The sequence below is a fragment of the Xenopus tropicalis genome, chromosome 5 (assembly GCF_000004195.4).
Source record: "Xenopus tropicalis strain Nigerian chromosome 5, UCB_Xtro_10.0, whole genome shotgun sequence".
Lineage (NCBI taxonomy): Eukaryota > Metazoa > Chordata > Amphibia > Anura > Pipidae > Xenopus > Xenopus tropicalis.
Window position 1 is genome coordinate 99,648,487 of NC_030681.2, and position 24,438 is coordinate 99,672,924.

General features: G+C 40.3%; 1 protein-coding gene across 2 annotated transcripts in view; it reads left to right on the forward strand.

Annotated features, from left to right (window-relative positions):
* Window positions 1-10,625: 10,625 nt before the first annotated feature.
* The window catches only part of clcn2 (chloride voltage-gated channel 2), a 66,399-nt gene continuing 52,586 nt past the window's right edge, over window positions 10,626-24,438 (forward strand). For both annotated transcript variants that reach the window (XM_002935146.4, XM_004914409.3), the window contains exon 1: window positions 10,626-10,885. In XM_002935146.4, coding sequence (XP_002935192.2) covers window positions 10,835-10,885 — 51 coding nt within the window. In that variant the 5' untranslated portion in view covers window positions 10,626-10,834. The remainder of the gene's footprint in view (window positions 10,886-24,438) is intronic.

Below are 24,438 nucleotides of genomic sequence, written 5' to 3' on the forward strand. Positions count from 1 at the left end.
AAAAAAATAAAGGGAACACAAAAATAAGACATCCTAGATCTGAATAAATGAAATATTCTTATTAAATACTTCGTTCTTTACATAGTTGAATGTGCTGACAACAAAATCACACAAAAATTATGAATTTGGAGTCACACTCAAAATTAAAGTGGAAAAAAACACTACAGGCTGATCCAACTTTGATGTAATGTCCTTAAAACAAGTCAAAATGAGGCTCAGTACTGTGTGTGGCCACATGCCTGTATGACCTCCCTACAATGCCTGGGCATGCACCCACACAAATGACTCAGGTAGTGCAGCTCATCCAGGATGGCACATCAATGCGAGCTGTGGCAAGGTGGTTTGCTGTGTCTGTCAGCGTAGTGTCCAGAGCATGGAGGCGCTACCAGGAGACAGGCCAGTACATCAGGAGACGTGGAGGAGGCCGTAGGAGGCAACAACCCAGCAGCAGGACCGCTACCTCCGTGTACCTTTTACCTAAAGTACATAAGACTTTGCTTAATCCCCCAGGGAGGCCTATAGTCTCGGGTATAGGGTCTGTATTGGAGCCTTTGTCCAAATATGTGGATATTTATTTACAACAAGAAGTACAGAAAATTAATAGTTTAAAAGACACAACAGACATTTTAGCGAGACTACAGCAGTTGGGACCAGTACCATCAGATATTATCCTTTGTGGGATTGATATTCATAGCCTGTACCCCTCAATTCCCCACGAAGAAGGAATGGCTTATATAGAAGAGGTGTTATTAGAAACAAATTTGGCTAACCCTAAAATTTTCTTTATACTTGATTGCTTAAATATGGTTTTAACTAGGAATTATTTCAACTTTGAGGGTGGTTTCTATTGGCAAACACAGGGCACGTCAATGGGGGCGACAGTCACCCCATCATTTGCCAATATTTTTGTCAACCATCTAGAAAATAAGTTTTTCCTAGATAAAGAACCTTTTTGTCAGTTCATACATGCTTACTTTAGGTTTGTGGGGGACATCCTTCTGTTTTGGAAGGGACCATTAAAAAATGCTACAAGATATGATCAGTGAGGCGAACAGAAGTCATGATACCATTAAATTCACATATAAATGGTCCATGTCAGAACTTAACTTCCTAGATGTTAAGTTTGCAGGATGGTACAATACAGACTGACTTATATAGCAAAAGTGTGGAAAGGAATAACTTATTGCACGCTAAGGGGCACATTTACTAATCCACGAATGTCCGAAAAGCGTCCGAATGCGTTTTTTTCGTAATGATCTGTATTTTGGGATTTTTTCGTAAATTGTCACGACTTTTTCATAGCCGTTACGACTTGTTCGTAAATTGTCGCGATTTTTTCGTAGCATTACGACTTGCACGAATTGTTGCGACTTTTTCGTAGCCGTCGCACCGAGTACGAAAGTTTCGGATTTATTCAAGCTTCAGTATCGTGACTTTCCTTGGGCCAGGTTGGAGCTGCAGAGTGCCATTGAGTCCTATGGGAGGCTTCCAAAATCATGCAAAATCTGAAAGGTTTGCCCGCCGTTTATGAGCGCTCAATACGAAAAAGTCGCGACAATATATGAGCAAATCGTAACGGATACGAAAAAGTTTCTCAATTCGCGCAAGTCGTAATGGCTACAAAAAAGTCGTAACGGCAGCGAAAAAATCGCAAAAAATACGAAAAAGTCGCAAAATGTTCGTTTCCAATCCAAATTTTTCCCATTCGGATTCGTGGATTAGTAAATGTGCCCCTAAGAGTTATCATAATCCTAAAGTAATGCGTGCAATACCCAAAGGGCAATTTATGCGCGCTAAAAGAATTTTCTCATGTCCAGAAAAGTATGAGGAAGCGAAAAGTGGGCTTGTAGAGAGGTTTGCCGAGAGAGGGTATAACACAAATATAATCCAAACTGCAATTAAGGAGGTGGAAAAAATAAATAGAAGTGATTTATTAAATTTAGTAAATGTAAGAATTCTGAAGACCAAAGAATAACTTTTGTCTCCACATATAGTCAGCATAGCAGTAAAGTACAAAATGTGATTCATAAATACTGGCCTCTAATACAGAATGATAGGCAGTTTGGCAAACTGTTTCCAAGACAATGCTCTTTTTTGTTATAAACGGGGATCCACACTGAAAGATATTCCTTCTGACACTAGAATAAAGAAGTCAAGATTTAAGGGTTTGCAGAAAACAGGTACTTTCCCATGTCTGAATTGTAATTGTTGCTCCTCAATTATAAAGGGTAAGTCCATATGCCATCCATCCAAAGGGTATGAAATATTATTGAAGACGTATGCAAACTGCAACTCCTCATATGTAGTCTACTTATTAAAGTGCTCATGTGGGCTAGTATATGTGGGCCAAACTGTAAGAGAGGTGAAATTTAGAATACAGGAGCACAAAGGAAATATTAGGAATTTTAAATCTAATACACAAACTGACACGCAAATATCAAGACATTTTTTTGAATATAAACACAGTGCTGCACAACTTAGGTGGTGGGTTCTCGATGAGGTGATTCTAGATGTAAGAAAGAACTCCTGAAACGTGAGGGTAAATGGATTAAAAAGCTTAATGATGCTTGGAGTCTGAAACCTTTTTTGTAATTTTGTTGGTTTTATGTATTTATGTATGTGTTAATTTTTTGCAGGCCTTTTTCACCAACGTGTAGCGACATAAAGATAAGGTAAGATTAATTTTCGCTGGTGATATTACCATTACTAATACTACTAATATATTATTAATGTATTTTAATAGTATGCAGTACTAACTTTGCGCTTGATAGGTAGGCATACATTGTGTGCAGTTCCTAATACCCTGGTATATGTATATATGATTTGTGTACTAACAAAATATAAGTTAATGTATGGGACTTTTTACAGAATTTTAACTGGCACTAATTTGATGGAATACAGAAACAATATTTGAAATGAACAATATGGACAAACAAAAAACTTTGTTTGCATTTTTGATGGACACTTCTGAGTACCAATCAATGGACACGAGAGGTGGGGCGGTTGATTTAAATGTGCACTCCGTTGAAAATGTTTCACACTTGATAAAGGGCGCTATACTGCCCTAAACGTGTCGTGTGCAGTGGTCTGAAATAAAAGCATTTTTAGCAGATATTCTGCATGATGGTGCTCTCCTCTGTGCTTATAAATATATATATTCCTTTATTCTGTATAATAATTATTGACAACTGGAACTCACATCGTGAGGTATTTGAATGTAAAGCAGCATGGCTGAGCTGGTTGAAAGCAAGAATTGTCTGTTCGGTTTGGACAATAGGTATTTAGCCAATGCACCAGAGCATACAAAAGTAGTAGACCTGTTAGCAACAGCCTATGTCGTGCTCACCTTCTGTGTAATAAGCTGAGAGTTAAAAGATAAAAACAATGGATATCAACCTCACCAGCACAACAGCCTCTTTCTTTTCAAAACAAATTACCAGAAGAGGGAGTGAGTTTATGAGGCATATATACGCAGAAACTGAACTCTGTGCTGCTCATCAACTAATATTCTTATCAGTAGCTGATAAAATTATTTCTCTGGCTTAACACCTTGTTGTTATTAAAGTTATCCAAGGGGTCAGGGTACAAATGCAGAAAAAAGGACCTTGGAAATTTGTAAGCAGGTGCTCAATTGATATCATAGGGAATTCTAGTACACTTTCTCCAGCTATTCCAACAGAAAGAGAAAGCAGAGAGTAGTTGGAAAGGTGATCCCTAAAAATTATAATTAGGCAAATAGTTTAAGGGCTCTGGCACACGGGGGAGATTAGTCGCCCGCGATTAACTCCCTGTTCGCGGGCGACTAATCTCCCCGAGTTGCCTACCCCTGCCATCCCACCGGCTAACATGTAAGTCGCCGGCGGGATGGCAGATGCGGCGGGGCGATTTGCGGAAATTGCCTAAAAAGCCTCACAAGTCTTTTTCGGCGATTTGCGCGAAATCGCGCCGCCGCATCTGTCATCCCGCCGGCGACTTACATGTTCGCCGGTGGGATGGCAGGGGTAGGCAACTCGGGGAGATTAGTCGCCCGCGAACAGGGAGTTAATCGCGGGCGACTAATCTCCCCCGTGTGCCAGAGCCCTTAGACATTTTGAGTGCTTTCCCTCTGGATATGTTTATTAAAGAAGCACCCTGACCATCAATAATGGTTTATATGTTTAGAATTCTGGTAACAGGCTGGTAACACTGAATGGTTCGATCCTGTCTTAAAGGAACAGTAACACCAAAAATGAAAGTGTATGTAAGTATTTAAAAATATAATGTACTGTTTCCCTACACAGGTAAAGTTGTGTATTTGCTAAAGTAACAGTACTATAGCTTATATAAATAAGCTGCTGTGTAGCCATGAGGGCAGCCATTCAAGCTGGAAAAAAGGAGAAAAGGCACAGGTTACATAGCAGATAACAGATAAGCTCTGTAGAATATAATGGGGCTTTATCTGTAATCTGCTATGTGCCTGTGCCTTTTCTCCTTTGAATGGCTGCCCCCATGGCTACACAGCAGCTTTGTTTATATAAACTTTAGTAGTCTTTCTGAGGCAAACACACCAGCTGTACCAGCACAGGGCAACAGTACATAATATCGTAATTATTTTTATACACTTTCATTTTTTGGTGTTACTGTTCCTTTAAAGAGGATATTCACTTTTCAATAAACTTTTTGTATGTTAAATATTGACCTATTCTTAACAACTCTTCAGCTAATCTTCATGTTTAATGGTGTTCTTATCATTTGCCTGCAATTTGAAAATGCAGGCCCAATGAAAACTGATTCTCACTAGGCTTACAATTTAATGTTAATGTTACTTTTTTGTTTATTGTTCTATAAAGGCCTTATACTGTTCATTCTCCATTTGGACTTTCAATGCACTAGCTGGCAGACAGTATAAATGGGACCTTTCCCACAAGATAGCAAATGAGATTCCAGGCTAGAGAGATGCAGAAAAAATATTAGAACACCATTGTCTACATCTAAAGTAAAAGTCAGTGGTGTAACAATAGAGGAAGCAGAACCTGCAACAGGACCCAGGTGAGATGGACCGCAGGGTCTGCTTCCTATATAGCTGTAGACAGGGCTGGAATTAGGGGTAGGCAGAAGAGGCACCCCCTAGGGTGCAACAGTGGGTGGGCGCCAGGCAGGTACCTCTTCTTTCACTTACCCCTATTTTGGTGCCCTTTATCCCCACTGCACACCCCCCTCCAGCTTCCCCCGCAGCCCCACTCCCTGTGTGTGCATAAATGTGCTCGCTTGCGCATGCGTGTACACTTACGGGAGGGGGCAGGCCAAGCCGGCTGGGTTGCCTAGTGTGCTGGCTGTACTGTAGAGAAATCCTGCCTCTTCAGCCACTCTCCTACCAGAGACCAAGCAGGTGTGTGATTTGAGGTGGGGGGGGGGGGGGGCAGGTAGGGGTTGTAGTGTGCACCGGGCCCCTACAAAGATTTTTTTGTGGTTGTGGGGCCTGGCTTTGTTCAGTTACACCACTGGTATAAGTTAATTTTAATGTAAATTAGTCCTTTAAAGAACATACTGAAATACACAATTGAAAAAGATGATTTGTGCTTGTGCTTTTGGCAAACACACCTACAGACTCATATGCATATATATTTATAGATGTTACTTGAATTATTTCATTCTTTCGCTAAAGATGTTAAATAGAAAATGACAGACATTTCACTTATCTAGCAACACGAAATAACTTGTTCAAGCGTGGTTTTGTCTGGCTAGAGAAGATCTCAAAGAGGTGCAGTAAAATGTGCAATAAACAGTGCAGGCAGAGCAGATGCACTGTATGTAGTGGTTAGCATAAATAACACTGTCAGAAGGATATTCTTCGGCTGCCAATGGCATATCAGGCTGGAGGCATAAAGAGGATATTTGCTTACTACTCCCACAATAGCTTGCAGATAAATACAATTCTGCATTGTTATATATCTGGGTAGACCAGGAACCCCAAATTATCCTCTGAAACTAGAGATGAACAAATGTTGTTATTTGGTTTAAATATAAAAAAACATTATGTTGGAATGTACAGTGTAAACATGTAAACTTTCAGAGCGCTGACATACCTGCTACTACTGGGATCAGGCCCTGGAGGACAGTTTTCAGGTGGCCATAAACTTGGCGACCCCTGCGGTATTCTGACAGATACAGTGTGTCTATCCAGTGATTTATCCCCTGTAGAAAAAAATGTAAGTCCCCCAACTACTTCCTCTGTAGTATTGCCACTGGACAGATACTACATGAGGAGCCATTTTGGATTATACCTTGATAGGAACGATTCTAGTAATTATGTTGGGTTGAAAACCCTTAACATACTGTTCTTCGACTTTGGCTTATTCTTCCGCTTCTTCCGCTTCTTCTTCTTCTTATTCTTAGCGCCCCCATTTTCTAAACGCTACTCCTCCTAGAGTTTTAGGGGTACAACACCCAAACTCCCCACACATCTTCGCCCTATAGCGGAGCAGGTTGCTTGTGCTTTTCTAAGTGATCCGGCCCCCCGTCTTTTTGTGGCGCCCCTCCGAACCCCCCAATTTTTCCATTGACTTTGACAGGGAAGTTTTTCAAACTGCTGCCGCACTTACAGCTTTGAAGCTACAGCCCCCAAACTTGAATAACATAATCATGGGGTCACCTCGAATGAAGCAGCAACATTTGTTGGATGACCCCAAAGTGGGAGGGGCCAACAACAGCCAATCAAATTTTAATCATTGACTTTAATGGGGAAATTGAAACTGCTGCCAATCTTACAGCTTTGAGGCTACACTCCCCAAACTTGAATCACACAGTCATGGGCTCAGCCTGAATGAAAATAGGATGATTATTGGATGCCCAAAAGTGGGCGGAGCTGTTAACCGCCAATCAGATTTTACCTATTGATTTGGCGGAAATTCAACCTGCTGCCATTCTCACAGTAATAACGTCGGGGTCCCCAAACTTTTTACACTTGGTCACTAGGGGACTGCAGTTTAAGTTTTGAAAAGTGGGCGGAGCCACCAACAGCCAATCAAATTTCACCTATTGATTTTTATTGGTTTGATGCCAGATTTTCCAAACTTTACACAGTCAGTCACTGGGTGACTACGCATTCAGGTTTTTTTTTTTAAACCTGCAAAGTGGGAGGGGCCAACAGCAGCCAATCATATTGTACCCATTGACTTTTATGGGGAAATTGAAACTGCTGGCAATCTTACAGCTTTGAGGCACACTCCCCAAACTTGAATCACACAGTCATGGGGTCAGCCTGAATGAAAATAGGATGATTGTTGGATGCCCAAAAGTGGGCGGAGATGTGAACAGCCAATCAGATTTTACCTATTGACAGAAATCCAACCTGCTGCCATTCTCACAGAAATAACACCGGGGTCCCCAAACTTTGCAGCGTTAGGCACCAGGTAACTGTGGTTCAAGGTAAGAAAAAGTGGGCTGGAGCCACCAACAGCCAATCAGAGTTTACCTATTGACTTTCAATGGGGAAATTCAACCTGCTGCCATTCTCACTGTATTAACACCAGGGTCCCCAAACTTTTCACAGTTGGTCACTAGGGGACTGCAATTTTAGTTTTGAAGTGGGTGGAGCCACCAACAACCAATCAGATTTTACCTATTGATTTTTATTGGTTTGTTGCCAGGCTTCCCAAACTTTGCATAGTCAGACACTGGGTGACTACGCATTTAAGGTTTTTTGTATTTTTGTAAGTGGGTGGAGCCACCAACAGCCAATCAGATTTTACCTATTGACTCTTAATGGGGAAATACAACCTGCTGCCATTCTTTAGTTTTGAAAAAGTGGGCGGGGCCACCAACAGCCAATCAGATTTCACCTATTGAATTTTATTGGTTTGATGCCAGAGTTCGCAAACTTTGCACAGTCAGTCGCTACGTGACTTTGTACTCAAGGTTAGAAAAAGTGGGCGGGGCCACCAAAAGCCAATCACATTTCTTTCATTGTTTTCAGTGGGAAAATTTTAACTGCTGCCATTCTCACATGTTTAACGTCAGGGTCCCCAAACTTTGTACAGTTTGTCACTAGGTGACTATGTTCCAAGTTTAGAAAAGTGGGTGGGGCCAACAACAACCAAGTAGATATCACCTATAGACTTCATATGTTTAAATTTAAACTGCAGCCATTCTTTAAATATTAATACTAAGGTCTCCAAACTTTGCAGAGCTAGTCACCTGGTAACTGCAGTTCAGAGTTAGAAAAAGTGGGTGGAGCCCACAACAGCCATTCAGATTTTACCTATTGATTTTCAATGGGAAATTCAACCTGCTGCCATTCTCACAGTATTAACACCAGGGTCACTAGGGAACTGCATTTTTAAAAAGTGGGTGGAGCCACCAACAGCCAATCAGACTTCACCTATTGAATTTTTTTGGTTTATATTTAAAATGCTGCTTTGCTCACACTATTTATGTCAGGGTTCCCAAACAAGTGGGAGGAGCCACCAACAGCCAATCCATTTCCACCCATTAGATTTCATTGGTTTATATTTAAACTGATGCCATTATTTAAATATTAATTCCAGGGTTTTGTAAAGTTTCCAGAGTTAGTCACTGGGTATTTGTCATTCAAAATTAGGGGAAAAAATGGGCGGAGCCACCAACAGCCAATAACATTTCACCTATTTACTTTCAACGGTGAAGTGTAAAATGCTGTCAGCCTCACAATGAATGCCTGAGTCCCCAAAATTTGCAAAGTTGGTCACTGGGGGACTGCAGTTCAAAAATAGGAAAAGTAGGTTGGGCCACTAACAGCCAATCAGATTTCATCCATTGAATTTATTGGTTTAAATTTAAAATGCTGTGATTCTCAAACTATTTACGCCAGGGTGCCCACTATTTGTCATTGGGTGACTTCGACTCAAGGTTAGAAAAAGTGGGACCACCCACCAATCACAATTCACCTATTGACTTTTATTGGTTTAAATTTTAATTGCTGCCGTTAACTATTAATCCTAGGGTCCCTAAACTTCGCAGAGTTAGTCACTGGGTAACTGCAGTTCCAGGTTAGAAAAAGGGGGTGGAGCCACCAACCACCAATCAGATGTCATTGACTTTCAGTGGGGAAATTTAAGTTGCTGCCATGCAGACACTATTAAAACCAGGGTCCCCAAACTTTGCACACTGGTTTTTACTGTATAACTGTGGCCCAAGGTTAGAGAAAGTGGGCAGAGCCCATTCAGTGACTTCATGTTTTTCAACCCAACATGAAGTTTGTTCTCAAACTTCCCTTTCTAGTTCATGTATAATGTTGTATTTTAGAGCATAAAATTAGACTTGCCTCAGGCAGTACATTATAAGGAGTGACAAACAGCCACTCCTGGTAACTTTAAGAGCTGGATTTCGAGCTGGAAATGTGTCTCTTCTACTGCAGAAGCCACATGTTTCTTTTTCGGGAACCTGAAAAAATATTATAAAAGCATCCCAAGCAGTCTCCCATAGTCCAGTATTACTATGGCATGCCATTTGAAATCACTGGTATTAAAAGGACAGCATCATTATTTTATCTAAATATGTAGATGTACATTTCTGGCATAATTAGAAAAGCCATGTACAAACTCACACAAAGAGTCAACTAAATATAAACGATCTTGTCCTTTAATCAACTGTTAAACAAACCATCCACCTATCAATATCAGTTCATCAATTTATCACATATATCAACTGATGGCTATCTATTGCTTTGTTTGCTTCCGCAATTAATCCTACACTTCATAATAAAAACATTCACAGTGAACGTTCATTCAACGATGATGATCTATTTCTTGAAATGATACCTATATTGGCTAACAATAAAAATACATTGCAAGCTTTCGGAGCTCTGTGATTTGAAATTACCCTTACGCCCCCAAACCTTCATGTCTGAGAGACAATGATCCAGACCACATAGGTGTTTTGAAACTTGTGTTTTTGTTTTCTTTTGTTTATTGAGCTCCGAAAGCTTGCAATGTATTTTTATTATTATCCAATATAGGTATCATTTCTACAATACTCTTGTATTTGTGTGTTTTTTTTAATTATTTTTGACACTGGCTGACATGGTGCTACAGTTTTTGTTTTGTGATCTATTTCTCCAATTCCACTGACTGATGGAATTTCTTTAAATCTGACGTTATCGGAACAATAGTAAACGTTCTGATCGTTCGAATCGTGTATCACAGGACAATCTGCCCGTACGGGCATCAGTTAGCTTTTTTTAATGGATTATTTCGGTGTTTGTGATGCATGATATACAATTTGTTTCCATTTTCGTGCCACGGCACACATAGGCTCATTTCGTGAAGTGAAATTTTGTTTTGAAAAAATAGTCATCGCGCCTCTTTCACATCCCCCTCCAGACCGCTTTGAAGTCGGTTTTAGGGCAGAGCAGAGAATGTATGTGTCACTGCAGGTTGTACCTGTCGGACTTGCACAGCCCTAGCTAGGGACATTCCAGCACACAACTTCTCACAGATATTTGTCTGCCAGGGTTACTTTAAGGGGGGCTCCCTGTCAGTGGGCAGCTGCATTGCCGTGCGACGCACTGTTAGTCGGGGGCAACCAAGTCAGCGAGAGGAGGAGCGGGGTTAGAGAGGGAAGAGGCGAGGGGAGTGACAGGAGGCGGAAAGGGGTGGGACTGGGGGGAGGCTGGTGGGGGAGAAGACAGGGACAGAGACGTGGGGTTGAGGGGAGACTCGTTCAGAATGAGAAGTAGCTGGAAGAGAAACGTATCGGGAGGGAGAGTTGGGAGGGATACAGAGAGAAGTAGAAGGAGCTAGCGAGGGAACGCTGAGCAAGGACAGGCGCAAACCGGGCTCATATCCTGGGAGAGACCGACAGGGGCAACAGGGCAAACATGTCCGGGAACGGGATGCAGCATCGAGCTCTGAAATATGAGCAAACGCTGGTAAGTGCTCTGAAGGGATTTTAACTATTATTTAACTCGCTTCTCTTAAATAAACTGTGTGCACAAGGCACATATGGGGTGTCACTGTCCTGCTCAGTGCTTAGCCCAAGCCCACTGTATCCTAAATACAATGCCTCATGTTATTACAGTGTATTGGTACTGCAGTCAGGTTTGCCTGCTGTTTGTGCATACCCCTTGCCTGCTGTTTGTGCATACCCCTTGCCTGCTGTTTGTGCATACCCCTTGCCTGCTGTTTGTGCATACCCCTTGCCTGCTGTTTGTGCATACCCCTTGCCTGCTGTTTGTGCATACCCCTTGCCTGCAGTTTGTGCGTACCCCTTGCCTGCTGTTTGTGCGTACCCCTTGCCTGCTGTTTGTGCGTACCCCTTGCCTGCTGTTTGTGCGTACCCCTTGCCTGCAGTTTGTGCGTACCCCTTGCCTGCTGTTTGTGCATACCCCTTGCCTGCTGTTTGTGCATACCCCTTGCCTGCAGTTTGTGCGTACCCCTTGCCTGCTGTTTGTGCATACCCCTTGCCTGCTGTTTGTGCGTACCCCTTGCCTGCTGTTTGTGCGTACCCCTTGCCTGCAGTTTGTGCGTACCCCTTGCCTGCTGTTTGTGTGTACCCCTTGCCTGCAGTTTGTGCGTACCCCTTGCCTGCTGTTTGTGTGTACCCCTTGCCTGCAGTTTGTGCGTACCCCTTGCCTGCTGTTTGTGTGTACCCCTTGCCTGCAGTTTGTGCGTACCCCTTGCCTGCTGTTTGTGTGTACCCCTTGCCTGCAGTTTGTGCGTACCCCTTGCCTGCTGTTTGTGTGTACCCCTTGCCTGCAGTTTGTGCGTACCCCTTGCCTGCAGTTTGTGCGTACCCCTTGCCTGCTGTTTGTGCGTACCCCTTGCCTGCTGTTTGTGCGTACCCCTTGCCTGCTGTTTGTGCGTACCCCTTGCCTGCTGTTTGTGCGTACCCCTTGCCTGCTGTTTGTGCGTACCCCTTGCCTGCTGTTTGTGCGTACCCCTTGCCTGCTGTTTGTGCGTACCCCTTGCCTGCTGTTTGTGCGTACCCCTTGCCTGCTGTTTGTGCATACCCCTTGCCTGCTGTTTGTGCATACCCCTTGCCTGCTGTTTGTGCATACCCCTTGCCTGCTGTTTGTGCATACCCCTTGCCTGCGGTTTGTGCATACCCCTTGCCTGCTGTTTGTGCATACCCCTTGCCTGCGGTTTGTGCATACCCCTTGCCTGCTGTTTGTGCATACCCCTTGCCTGCTGTTTGTGCATACCCCTTGCCTGCTGTTTGTGCATACCCCTTGCCTGCTGTTTGTGCATACCCCTTGCCTGCTGTTTGTGCATACCCCTTGCCTGCGGTTTGTGCATACCCCTTGCCTGCTGTTTGTGCATACCCCTTGCCTGCTGTTTGTGCATACCCCTTGCCTGCGGTTTGTGCATACCCCTTGCCTGCGGTTTGTGCATACCCCTTGCCTGCTGTTTGTGCATACCCCTTGCCTGCAGTTTGTGCACACCCCTACAGCACTTCCCAGGTGTGACACTGACAGCTGCTGCTGTATAGCCAGTCATATAGACTTGTTTTAAAGTTGCGTTATGACCTCCTCACTCTCTAGGGAGCTGTCAGTATGTAAATGATGGGACTTTGTACTTTTACTATCTAATCCAAGTGATGTTCATCCCAAGTCATATTGCCACCCAAGGATTTATACAACTATACATATCAGCTATAATGGCAGTTGGTTTTTATAAAAAGATGAAGCCTACAACATGTTTAAGGCCCCTGTGTTAGATCTGCAGGAGCATGAGAAGGTCTGTTGGCCCTTCAAGCTCACTTGGCTTTCAACTCTACATTTAATTACACATTAGTGTGCTCATCATACATTCTCTGCTTTAAGGCCCTTGCATATGTGTCTATTTATTGAAATGCATGCAGAAGTCATAAAAACACAAACATTATTTTTATATGCATTTTTCAAACTCCGGTTCATGCCTTTTCATGAGTACAAAATGCATTTTTCCTTTTGAATTTGTTCTATAAACATGTTAAACATATAAAAGTGGAGCATGTTGCATCCACAAAAATGCGAAGAAATGCGAATGCTTGTAGGTAAAAACAGATACAATATATTAAAATCATTTAGCTCATGCCTTATAGCCTACACTCAAACCTTCATCTCAGCCTTGCACTAGATATGAAAAACATGCAGAAGTCTAAGTCCCAAGCCATCTGCTCCTTTAGTTTAACCTCCAGCCTCACAGATGCTTGTGCTAAATCTTCATCTCTGGTGCTGGAAACTTCTTTTAAATTCAGTTACTGGTAACATTCTAATTTACTGTCACTGTAATGTTTAAGGAGCTCCTTAAACAGTCTAATTTCATATGATTATAATTTCTTATTTTTTTGACCTTCTGGCCTATAAAGTCTCTTTGCCTGTCATACTCTAAAAAATGACAAAAACGTTTTTGTGGAACACAGCCAATGGATCATTAGATAACCTCATTCTGATAGATGTAGATTTGTTTTAAATAAAGTAATAGTCCTGCCACAGTAACTGAGTAAAAAAGTTTCATGTGCTCAGCTTAAGCTGGCCATACGTGGGCAAATTTAAGCAGTTACTTCAACCCCTTTAAACTAAATTGGCAGCTTACATTCCAGTGTATGGGCCTTGTCAGATGGCCTATCCAAAAAACATCTGGCAAATTTTTGGCCAGATATCTATTGGACAGGTTTAAAAGTCCCACGGGGGTGAGGACTGCATCAATTGTTAATGTGGTCCTCTCCCAACAGGCTGCATTTCTGCCTATTATGATCTGATTGGATCAGCCCAGTATCACCCATCTCAAGGTCCCCAGATGAGCTGATCTTTACATACAGAAACATTTGTGTGAGAATATTTATATGTATCATATATATATATATATATATATATATATATATGGCCCTAGGTTTTCAGCACATGTTAAATCTAAACACAAATAAAATATAAAATTTGACTTGCACAGTTTTATGAATGTATGATGCTTACATACACTCCTATTGGTCATAGCATAACATGGGTGCTTATACATAATTAAATATTATAGTTCATGGTTGTCCATATGGGCATTGGCTAACCCCCCTCCAGCTTGCTTGGGCATTCCTTAGACTTTTGTTGTAAAATATTAGCATGTCAATATAAACAGGACCATATATGGGTTTTATAGACAGATGAGGCACCATAACAGAATTTGTTGAGCTTTTTCTTTAGTGACTCTGTATTTCTGTATTCGTAGGGATTGGCATGATTTTTGGATTCAGACCAACAAGTAGAGTTTACCTGTCACCAGTTAAAAGAAGTAGTTTACCTTCCAAACACTTTTTTTTCTTCAGTTGTTTTAACAGTACACCAGCAATAGTTCCTTTGCACATTTTGTTTTTCTGAATTCTATATATGATAATTTTTCTTAAAATTAAAGTTTTTCATTTTAATTTTTTCATTTTTGTTTTTCATTTTCCTCTCTCTGGTGCGTCAGATTAGAAGTTGTTTTAGCCAGGTATGGGCACTATAAACTGCTTTGGTACATTAGTTGATACTTTTCTCAGCAGCATCTGAGGAATGTCAGCAACTAATTGTAACAATTCACTGTAATAAAGCTCAAGACAATGGTATAGACCAGTAGTTCTCAACCTTCCTAATGCCGCGACCCTAAAATTATTCCTAAGACCATCGGAAATATGTGTTTTCCAATGGTCTTAGGGACCCCTGTGAAAGGGTTGTTCGACCCCCAAAGGGGTCCCGACCCACAGGTTGAGAACCGCTGGTTTAGAGACTCACCCTGCCTACCCACTTTACTAAACTGCTCCTGGGGAGCAGTCAAAATATCAAAATGCAATTTAAAAAAGAGCTTTCTTTTTATGAAGAACCCAAAAAACAACTGAAATGTAAAAGTGTTTGGAATGTGAAATACACATTTAAAAGTATGTTAGATCAGATCTCCTTTTTTTCAAACAACTACAAAGTGGCGTATGAGCTACTTGTATAGAGATATTTAAGAGATATTTCAGAGGACAGAGACCTGTGGCCTTCCCTTATGTTTACAGCCACAGGGGGCAGATTCTTGGCCTGCTTTTTTCCGCAGACCAAGTATCTACCCCATGTGCCAGGAGCCTCACACTCTGTGTTCATGGGATAGGAGGAGGGAGGCACGTATGCACATCCACTACTCATCCCCTATCTTGTGCGTTATTCAGAAAAAGAAAAGAAACACTGCCAGATTGCCTTTTTTTTTTTTTACAAAAAAGTTAAATTGTAAAACATTAGATTTGATAGCAGCACATATTAAAAAGGATTTTTTTCTGGACTTGTACAGAATTCATATTCAGAGACTGTTTATAGAAAAGCATTCTTTCTGTACACATTTCAGAAAAAGTGTTCTCTAAACTGATAAAAGCATTTTTATTTTGATAAAGTGGAAAGGAGTGGCAGAATTAACTGACGTTCGCTAGCACTATATCTGTACAATCAGCCTCAAATAAGTGTTGAATAAAACTGAGTAAAACAAAACTGAGTAACACAAAACTGAGTAATGCATTCATATAGTTCAGTGACTGGCAATGGCAATATTGAATGAAGACACATGTAACTGATGATCAGGGGCACTGCTGAGAAGCTCGCCTCAGATGACAGCACCCTGCATGTTACAACTGCCCCTGGTAACTTAAAGAGAATTTCAGAATCTGTGCTCTCTGCACTTGCGTTGCAAATCCCCTCGACTAATGCTAAAGCTCCTATTGGCAGGTGCAGGGAGTGGGGAGATGGCATCAGATGACCCACCTCAGGGTGGGCAGGGGTGCAAAATCGCCCTGCTGATGATTCTATTTTATTCTACCTGGTTTCACCCAGGAGCAATTAGATCTATGTTGTAAGTGTCAGCTAATGTAGCAAAACACTATAGGGCTGATAGATAGACATAGGTGCTAAATTACCCAAGCACAGTTGCCTGAAGCAACTAATTAGTTATGTGTGTTTTAGAGCGTTAAATATAGATTCAGTTGATTGAAAAGTGCCTTACCCATGGCATATACTGGCCAAGTTTTTAGGACTTCTTAGGTTCCTGCCTCAGCCTGAAGCAAGAACCTAAGAAGTCATAAGAGCTCATATTTTATAATCTACTAATTTAGTCAATAAAAACAATATTTTCTGGTTTAGATCAAGTTTTCTCTGGAATACAAAAGTGATTATTACAAAGTGATCTCTCTTGATTGCATAAGAATCTGCCATTTGTACTTTAAATAGATCTTATTGATCAGAACATTGTTCCAACATGTACTCAATGACTAGTGCTTGTGCTGAACATACTTTTGCCTATTGTATAGTTATTTCTGATACTAAACAAGAATATTAGGCCAGTTTCACTTTAGCACTTGCTGTCACACCCTGATTCTGAACTTCAAATGAGCTGATAAAAGTAATTACCAATCCAAAGAGAAACCCCTGATAATGAGCTGCTCCACAAAGGCTGCTGTTTAGTGAAATAAAAACAGTAGACAGAATGTAATTTTAAAACATCCTATTTATTGTGCAAATTTTTGAGCAAAGGGGTTGTAAAGATCAAAATATGTATTGCATAATCTTCTGCATTTTACATTTGTTTTTTAAAGGAGAAGGAAAGGTAAAATCACAGTGATTGTAATCGCATACCCGATACCAACATTTTGGCACCCCCAAGTGATTGTACCATTCCTTCATCTACATGTTCTACTTTAATAGGTTTCTGGGAGCAGTTTTATAGAGTTATATACTGCTATACATACTTTCAGTTCAACAAAGTACAACCCTAACTGTGCACTATCCATTCACTTCTTGTATTCAGTTAACCTTGGGTTGCTCTCAGCAGTCTAAAACTGCAAATATCCTCTAAAAATAGAAAACAAGTGTAAAATGCTCAGCGAGCCACCCAGAATAAATGTATATCAGGTCATTTTTTGGGTTTATATCTCCTTTAAATGTTTGATAACTTTTTGTGCCTTCTTCCACTTATAAATACAGAAGTTGAGCTATCCTATTTTTCTATATGGCGACTCTGTACACTGAAATAGTTAATTAACATATAAAAAAAAAGTTGTGTGTTAATGTGCCTTTTTGTCTTATGTGTCTGATGTTTGGCCGCATTTCTCTTGGCACTACTTACTTCTGTTTTTGTAATTACAGCAGTGTTTACACCCTTTTGACAACATATGTCCTGGACTTTTTCTTCAGCCTAGCTAGGCAGTGTGGCCTGATCTGGCAGAGTGTGCCTGTTTGTGCCCACTTCTTGTTCAGTAGGAGGATTGTTCAATACATGGCTTTGTTGTTCATTGTGCAGCTGATTAAAGTCTTAGCTTTGAGAAAGGATGGGGGTGTTCTTTCTATTAATTCATTCTTCACTGCATGTTAATTTAGAAGCACATGATTGTGAAGAAAATAAGTTAAATACCCATATAAAATGGACAATAAAAACTGTGGAAAAAGTTGTTTGCAGGTTTGTTGCTCGCAAAGGCACCCTGAGATAAAAATGCAGTGAGCCACAATAAGAACATTTTCAAGTGCTGGCTGGGTATCATCCTAGTATATTGTAGTTGAACAACTTTGGTATAGGCACTCCCCACAGAGAAGAAGAAAAAAAATTCCAAGGTATTTGTTAAAGGGTCACAAATGGGCCTTAAAGGGAATCTAAACTCAAAAATATAGATTGATGTAACTTACTCTAAGTGCAACTCTGAGAATGTTTGCAATTACTGTTCATTTTCTCTTAAGTGGTTTCTGAAATGTTAGTAGTTTTAGTTATGTACTGCTAGGCAGGATTCAGCTCAACAGCACTCTTTAAATGCCAGCAACCCTAATGGTCTATGCATTGTCTATGCACTTCTTGGGTTACATTAACCCTCGATTTTCTGTCTCAGAAACTGCTAAACATAAAAAAATAAATGTAAATTGCAAAACTACTTGGATGAGCACCTTGAGTCTTCATCAAGTTTGCATCAATTAATTTTTTGGTTTTACATCCAAAAACCATGAATAACCTGTGTTTTATTTAATAAAGGTAATAATGTACTCCCACTTAAAATATAAGCCTATTAAAAGCTTTTGTGGAGCTCCATGACCATATTAAAGAACTGAAGTATAAGTGCTTATATAGGGTTATGGAGGTCTTCTTTGACTTCTAATATTGTCATATTTTAAATTAGAGGATACAATATTTTTCAAATTATGCACTTTTCATAAGTGAAATGACACACAACTAACTAACTAAGCAAGGACTGCAGTAACTTGAACGTGTATTTGCCCCTTCCTGACTTCCCTTACTATTGCATATTTTTCACACTGAATGGCTTCTGACCTTTAAGCAAACTCTGTATGACAGAGGGAACCTGAGTAAACACAAAACACTGCTTTTAAATTATCAGTCGGTTTATTTAAGGAACAAAGTTATCCAACACATATATCACCCGTGTGAAAAAGTAACTGATCCTTACCATGAGATTGAAGTTGTCAGCACAAAGTTTGTACAAGAACTCTTGGAAATCTTAGTAAGGGTGAATTTTTTTTGAAAAGTTTAAAAATGGGTTCCATTGCTATTATATATTATATAATATATACTTGAGAATATTAACATTTAAAGAGGAGTTTGAATAACCTGTATTATATCACATAATAATAAAAGGAACAATATTCCATGTTACATAAAAGAATATTAAAAGCCATTGGGAAGCTCCATTAATAAAAGTGCTCAGACTGTAGCCTAGTGCTTTTATTTGGTCAATGAGCTCCCCAATAGCTATTAATATGCCTTAAATTTTACAATGAGGGAATGTTATTGCCTTTATTACTATTTCATAAACTAACTGCTGGATCTTTTAATGTATTATCGGACATATGCAAATAAAAGGTACACTACAACTTATAGAGCTTTTGCAATAAGAGGATCAAGCCATTCCCAGTGTTAGAGCTGGATTACTTTAAACCTTATTACGTTTATTTTCACAGCATTCCAGACATAGGTCTGAGGATGTAGATAGGTTCTCATGGTCCAAAGGGCACTATTAAAGGAAATGTGCTTGCCATATTGCAGTGGTCAATTGCTGGGTATCAAGACCTAAACCCCTTAGGGGCACACTAAGAAGATTAAAAATGTTTACCCTTTGATAAGAAACCACTTCAGTTCATAAACTTGGGCACTCCAAAGCTTTGCTCCACTGTTTGTGGTCCGAACCACCTTTAGGGCTGTGGCACACGGGGAGATTAGTTGATACGCCATCCCACCGGCTTGAATATAAATCGCCGGTGGATGGCATATGCGGCACCGCAATTTCCCGAAATCACGAAAATCGCGGAAGTTGCCTTAAGAGGAATATGCCGCATATGCCATCCCAGCGGTGATTTGCATTCAAGCTGGTGGGATGGCATATCAGGGAGATTAGTCGCCCGCGACAAGGGAGATTTGTTGTGGGCGACTACCAGTCAAAGTAGGTTAAGTTGCTAGCATAAATAAAAAATAAGCATAATATTCAGTATTTACCAATTAATGTGAAAACAGAAATCTGAAAAACAGGTTTTCCAGGAATTTACTGTGTACAACTGTGTAACCCACCAGTATTATGGAGGGCCTGAGTGCAAATAGACCTAATTAGGACAAATGGCAGGCTCTCAAAGTGAAGCCCTACAGTCCTGGCCTCTAAAATGAAAAAATGTTTTTATTGAAACACAAGCATAAGGGCCGGGGCACATATAGAGTTGGCTCCACTGCTCTCAGCGTGTATTTTTTTTTGCAGACTGTGAGGACCAGATTCACTCTCTTCCCCAGCTCTGTTGGTCAGGGCCACCACAGCTCTGTGTGCCCAGACCCTAAACCTGGCCCTTAGGATAATCAGTTGATTGCCAAAGAGAGTTGTCTTTTGTGTATATTTTCTAGTGTGTAGGGTGTAGGGTTTATTATGTGAAAAGTGGTGTGCACTGGGGCAGACACAATGATTTGTAGCTAACTATTAATTATAACAATTAACTAACTATTAATTATAAACCCTTTGCTTCAGAGTCAGCTATGGCACGTTATGTTTCATTTGTGGCAAATCACCACATATAAGAGATTTTGATGTAAATTGGAATCTGATTAATCAGTTTATGTGTAACAACGTTTGCTTTGAGAGGCTATAATAGAATTTCAAAGTTGTTTCTTTTAAGTCTCAGATTCAGACAACCAGATCCAGTCTTCAGGAACATGACAAGCATAAAGAGTGTCTTGGTAATAATATTAGATGTGCAAACAACAAGCTTTTATAGTTGACACTTACTAATACATAGCATCTCAGTCTTTTTCCGTATATATTGAGCCATATGCTCTCTATACATAAAATATAAAGATCATCAGGTATTCCTCATTGGCAGTTGATGCAGTCTCAATGTTGAATGACAGAAACACAGGATATCGTTTAGGAATGCACAGAATCTATGATCTGGTTTAGGATTACATAATTCACCCAAACCACTTGTTCACAATTAGGGTTATTGTTTTTTTTTATATTCTGAAATTTGACTGTACAAATTAGTGTGTATTCATCCCTAATATTATTCAGTGGCATAAACTTGGTGCTGAATGATTGACCATGGCTGTCTAGAATTTTTTCCCCAACAAATACATTTAAAAATTAAAATGAATTTCCTCCCTAGCCATAGAACCAATGGCCATATTAATTAGACAGAACCCTGAGATACAAGGTCTTAAATACAAAGGCATTGAAAAGATCTCTTTATATGCTGACGACACCCTGTTATACTTAGCTGACCCAATGAAATCCCTAGAAACAACCCATAATACCATCTCTCTATTTGGAAAGTTCTCTGGCCTACAGACAAACTGGGACAAATCCCAAATCCTTCCACTTACAGCCCGAGCATCTCAGTCTATAAATCCTGAGATTAATCTTAAGACAATGGACACTTTCAAATGCTTGGGAATCAATATACACAAAGATCCCACAAATTTAATTTCCAACCTCTCATACAATAAATGAAAAACACACTATCACACTGGTCCACATTGCCCCTTACACAAATTGGCAGAGTTAATATATGCAAGATGATATATCTCCCCAAACTACTCTATGCCAACTCGCCTTGCTACATTCCCAAAGCCACATTCCAAACTATAGACCGTATACAAGCTGACTTCGTCTGGGCCCAAAAAGCTCCAACAGTAGTTAGACCACTCTACATGCACCAACCTCACAGTTAGGATTAGCAATGCCCAACTTTGAACTCTATTATCTTGCAGCACATGCTTCAAACTGGAAAACATTTGACACTGAAAACCCTACTTCTCTACTAGAAGCACTGTATTTTGGCTCCATTGAATCCTTACATCACGCTCTATACAGACCAAGCAAATGCTTACCCCCCTAATTCCTCTTTTAAACACCACCAAAAAAACCTGGGACATGATGTACAAAATCTCCAACACGAAAAACTCAATCTTACCTGACACACCTCTGTGGCACAATACCCTCCTTAACAATTTTGCAACTTTTGAAAAAGGCCCTACATGGGCAAGAGCAGGGGTTAAACAACTTCACCACTTATAACTCTCAGGATCCCTTAAAGCCCGCGATCAACTCCAAGAACTTCCTGCCCTGGCGGACCTGTCAGTGTCCAGTTACATGCAAATACGACATCTCTTCCTTATACAGTTTCAGAACGATATCCATCCCATACAATACACGACAGTAGAAAACATCAAACTCAAATGGGAATCAAGCGGTCTCAACCTAGACCCAGATGACTGGAAAGAGGTGGAAGACAATCTCTACTCCCCATTAATAAGTACAAGAGACAAACTAATTAAATTCAAAATTATACACCAAACCTACCTAACACCTAAGAAATTACACCAGATGGGTCGCTTGGAACACTCCCGATGCCTTCACTGCAATGAACCTGATGCTGATTTCATTCACTTACTTTGGAACTGCCCATACATCCAGAGATTTTGGCAACAAGTCATGCGCTTCCTGGCAGACAAACTCTCCCTACCTCAAGTTCTGAACCCAATCACATGCCTGTTGGGCCTGGTGGACTCCCTACCAAAGACAGCCTCCAGATCACTTATGAGGGCTCTGCTATTTTATGCAAAAAAAAACTGTGGCCCTACCTCCTACTTTAAATAAATGGATAAAGCTGATCAACTAACAACTGGAACTTTACAGGTTAACATATCTAGCCAGAGGATGCCCACTAAGGCTGATGCCAGACGAGGCGTTTTTACGCTGCGTATTTTCTAATTCTCTCGGCGGCTGAAAAACACGATATCATCATCCATGGTCTCGATGGAAAACACACTATGCGTTAATACGCTAGAGAGTTTGCCTTTGTCTCTGAATTTTTGGGGGGTCTTCTATATCTTGCATTGACTTCCACAGTTCCTCTTAATGTGGACACCCCCATCACCTTTTTTTACATTTTCAGAAAAAATACAGACTTATCTTATTCCTCAGATTAAGGGTAATGTCCCATGGGGAGATTAGTTGCCCACTAGAAATCTCTGCTACTGCATGCAACTAATATCCCTGAAAAGTACCCTTTGAACATTGTTTCTCTGCCCCTGTGATGTCATAACCCTGCCCAATTAAGTCACAACCTAACCCTTTTTTTGCCACCCCCATCTTAGAAAAAAGGTAGCAATCCTGATGTCAAATAAAAGGTTACATATGTGATAGGAAATTGTGAAAGTGAACACTGGAATCGTGTTTTGGTGATAAACATACAGTAAACAAAAAAATAAAAGTTAATTATTGAAAGCACCTGCCCTGGCCTAGTGTGAAAAAGTTAATTACATTGTGCAACTGTGCATGTTTATAAAAGTACACAGTTTCTGCCAATAATAGTTGAAGCTTGGATAATTTTTTTTTTATATTCATATATCCAGAGATATACATATGTATTTTTATTGACGGTCCTTTAACACATGATCAGCACTAAAATATTTTGCATATGATTCAAATGTTTCATATATTGTTTTTTTTCACATTGCTATTATTCTTCAGGTCTTCATGAGCTGTAGCAATTTGTTTTGGACACAACTTCTCAAATATCCCTGCTTAAATGCTCAAAATATACTCAGCTTTGTGTCAGTATGTTTGTTCTGTATAAATGTCTGCATGAGCCTTATACTCTGGTTTGTGCTGCTTAAATCAGTAATAGCAATTCTTCCAGCAACACAACTGTACATATTGCTTGGTCATAATAAAAAACAAAAAAATCTGAAATATTAAATGATAGATTCCTTCTTAGACACATTTTTACTTTACACTGGAGAAATCTCATGGATTAGTTCTTGCAGCATTCCAGATCTCCATGAAAATCCAAGTGTCACTAAATAGGAATGACTGAGACTTTTGGATGAAGCTGTTAAGACCAGCAAGTTAGGTGGAGGGATAAAACACTTTTGTATCTAGGCAAATGAAAGAGCCTTTGACTTACTTTGCTTTACTCATCTGTATTCAAGCCATGCTCTTTTCTTTGAAACACATTTATGGGATGCTAGGTTATACAAGCAGTGACTTTTTCATTAAAATGTTTACAAATTCACTTTTGTTTTCCCCACTGATATAAAAAGCACATGTATTTTAATGTCATTATCCTGTCATACTGCTTATCCTGCTGTCATTTGAATTAAATTTGAACAGTTTCCTTAACCCTAAATTGGATTGCCCTCCCATAAGATGGCCATACATGTTACAATTACAATCTTTCAGATCTTTGTACCCTCCACTGACGTTCAGGGCAGAATCGTCAGATGTGGAGGTAGAAACAACAGGAATACCCCTTTCTGACAATTCAGCCCTAAACGCATCTTTTGCTAAAATCTGTTGTCCTGCCCGATCGCCGAGACGTCCGATATCCAAACTCAATTTACTTCACTTTCCTGTTCAAGCCTTATAACCTATAATACCTCATATGGGTCTTGCAAAATGGATAAACAAAGGTATAACTGTCATAGAAGACCTATACCATGATGGATGCATTCTGTCATTCGACCAAATCGGACACAAATTCCAAATTCCTAAACAGGAATTTTTTCTATACCTGCTAATAAGACATATTATACAATCATATAATAAACCAATAGACTCCTGCCAACCTGATTTATTTTTACAATTTTTCAAGGGAATATCTAAAAAAGCAAAAGGCATATCTATTGCTTATGACAAAATGAGCTCCAATTGCCCTCATACATATATCACATGTGGTGGACATGCTCCTTTGTGCAACAATCATGGATCACAACTTATTTCCACATTCTCTAAAGTACAAACCTGCCCAGCGTCGGATTTATCTTCAGGGTGCCCCTAGGCCTCCCCCGTTGATCGCCCCCCCCCCGAACGGACATGCGCAAACTCCCGAACACCCCCCCGTGTGTGTGTGCACAGCCGCAAGCGAGCGTGCATGCGCACGAACCTGCCCATCCCCAACATTAGCTTTACTGATTATTGGCATGGATACCTTGCCCATAACCACCAGAACTGTAGTGTCACATATTCTAG